Source organism: Mandrillus leucophaeus, unplaced genomic scaffold, assembly GCF_000951045.1.
Source record: "Mandrillus leucophaeus isolate KB7577 unplaced genomic scaffold, Mleu.le_1.0 Scaffold71, whole genome shotgun sequence".
Classification (NCBI taxonomy): Eukaryota; Metazoa; Chordata; class Mammalia; order Primates; family Cercopithecidae; genus Mandrillus; species Mandrillus leucophaeus.
In genome coordinates this window covers 3,501,187-3,503,828 of record NW_012107697.1, presented here as the reverse complement: position 1 = coordinate 3,503,828, position 2,642 = coordinate 3,501,187, and the positions used below count along the sequence as shown (strand labels likewise).

General features: G+C 40.5%; 1 protein-coding gene across 3 annotated transcripts in view; it reads right to left on the bottom strand.

Annotated features, from left to right (window-relative positions):
* The window catches only part of ARHGEF12 (Rho guanine nucleotide exchange factor (GEF) 12), a 155,046-nt gene that overhangs the window by 26,317 nt on the left and 126,087 nt on the right, over positions 1-2,642 (bottom strand). For all 3 annotated transcript variants that reach the window (XM_011964974.1, XM_011964973.1, XM_011964975.1), the window contains one exon: positions 129-254. In XM_011964974.1, coding sequence (XP_011820364.1) covers positions 129-254 — 126 coding nt within the window. The remainder of the gene's footprint in view (positions 1-128; positions 255-2,642) is intronic.

Sequence of the window (2,642 nt, the reverse complement as noted above, 5' to 3'; positions counted from 1 at the left end):
AAAAAAAAAAAAAAAAAAGTTAACATAGATGTAATCTTTGTAAAAGTCTTAGTCAGAATTCCCCCAGTTTATCTGATAATTGATAAAAACTTGCCTTATTTTTTTCTTACATGACTCACTCAACTCACTTGCACAAAAGTCTGAAATCGAGAATCCTTTTTCTGACGAGACTTGATCATTTCCAGGGCGAAAGGTTGGTTACTGCAAAAGGTAGCAGCAGCATGTTTCAATTTCTCCTCTCCTGGTCCACTGAACTGTGCCAAGAATGCAAAGAACACAAAAGAGAATGGGATACTGAGCTTATACAAGGCCAGACAAAGAGACAGACAACCAGAATCCTTTCAACATTTCAATAAGTACTCTCAAGTGACAAAATACACAGAACTGCATCTCTCTGTGGAATATCAATGGTTCTCCATTAAAAAGGTCTGACCTTGACACAACCAGACCTTTTCTGATCATATTCCAATGCTTTCTTCTTCTTTTTTATTTTTTTGAGAGTCTTGCTCTGTCACCCAGGCTGGAGTACAATGGCACGATCTCGGCTCACTGCAACCTCTGCCTCTCAGGTTCATGAGATTCTCACCTCTGCCTCCCAAGTAACTGATATTACAGGCATGCACCACCACACCCGGCTAATTTTTGTATTTTCAGTAGAAACGGGGTTTCACCATGTTGGCCAGGCTGTTCTCAAACTCCCGACCTCAGCTGATCTGTCTGCCGCGGTGTTCCAAAGTGCTAGGATTACAGGTGTGAGCCACTGTGCCGAGTCCCAATGTTTTCTTGCTTGTAGCCTATCACAACCTATTACCTTTTAGCCTACATTACTTATAAATTACACAGAAAACTGACATTTGGAGAATGTAAGATACAAAATGTCTGAAGACTGAGACTAAATTTTCATTCTTTTTTTTTTTTGAGACAGTCTCATTCTGTGGCCCAGGCTGGAATGTAGTGGTGCCATCTCAGCTCACTGCAACTTCCGCCTCCCAGGTTCAAGTGATTCTCCTGCCTCAGCCTCCCAAGTAGGTGGGACTACAGGCATGCACCACCACGCCTGGCTAATTTTTTTTTGTATTTTTAGTAGAGATGGGATTTCACCATGTTGGCCAGGCTGGTCTTGAACTTCTGAACTCAAGTGATCTGCCTGCCTTGGCCTCTCAAAGTGCTGGGATTATGGGCATGAGCCACTACACTCAGCCTAAAATTTAATTTTCTTACACCCTGACACCTTTACAGCAACTAACATCTTACTACTCTGGGAAGCAAATCCTTGGCATACTAGCATTCTTTCTTACTCACTATAAAACCCACTATGACCACAGGCAGGGCATAACTTTTCTAGGTTCAAATAAAATTAAATCACTGCTGTTTCATCTGTGTAGCAGCTGGAGCTGGCTTGGGGGAGATCAATGAGCTTACGAATTCTTTTGCTAAAAATTATACTTCTCACTAATATGTTTTACTTTGTAAATTTAAGTTTGCATATGTCATGATTTTAAGATTTCTGATGGTCAAACACCTAAAAAGTGATTTACTAGTAGCTGCTCTTATAAGTCAAATACATTGTTTTTTAATACAGCCTCTATACTTGTAGATAATTGCTTTATGGTTTGTGAATATGTCTTCCATATAATCTTCCATTTAAAGCCATATTCCCAAAAGTTTGTACATAAAGGTATTTTGTAAAAAGCCCTTCTGTAGCACATTTGTAGATAAATTCAGAGATTTTTTCAAGTAGGACACATACAAAGCAATATTTTAATAGGTCACTCCAATTTTGTATTCTTACTCTATGATGAATATGACATTCAACATGTTTAACAATGAGATTGGCAGCATTTTTAGCATGTTAGTCAATCAAAGCACCAAACAACTACAAACAGCAGCTGGGTTTACCAAAGAAAATAATGCCCCCAACCTCAAGCAGTTCTACAGTAGTTTGTTTTTGTTTTTGTTTTTGTTTTTGAGACGGAGTCTCGCGCTGTCGCCCAGGCTGGAGTGCAATGGCTCTATCTCGGCTCACTGCAACCTGCACCTCCCAGGTTCAAGTGATTCTCCTGCCTCAGCCTCTGGAGTAGCTGGGATTACAGGCATGCACCACCATGCCTGGCTAATTTTGTAATTTTAGTAGAGATGGGGTTTCTACATATTGGTCAAGCTGGTCTGACCTCAGGTGATCTGCCTGCCTCGGCCTCCCAAAGTTCAGGGATTACAGACCTCCGTGAGCCACGGCGCCAGGCCTCTACAGTAGTTTTACAAGCAGTTTAAGTACAGATGTTCCTTGATTTCTGATGAAATTATATCCTAATACAACCATCAAAAATTGAAAATATCTTAAGTTGAAAATGCATTTAACACACTGAACCTACCAAATACCATAGCTTGGCCTAGCCTACCTTAAATGTGCTCAGAACACTTGCATTAGCCTACAGCTGGGCAAAATCATCTATATACACTGTAGAGTGGTTGTTTACCCTGTGATCACATGGCTGACCAGGAGCTGTGGCTCACTGTTGCTGCCCAGCATTGAGAGTAACGTACCACATATTGCCAAGCTCCAGAAAAGATTAAAAGTCAAAATTCAAAGTGCGGTTTCTACTGAATGTGTATTACTTTCCCACTACTGTAAAGTAAAAAAA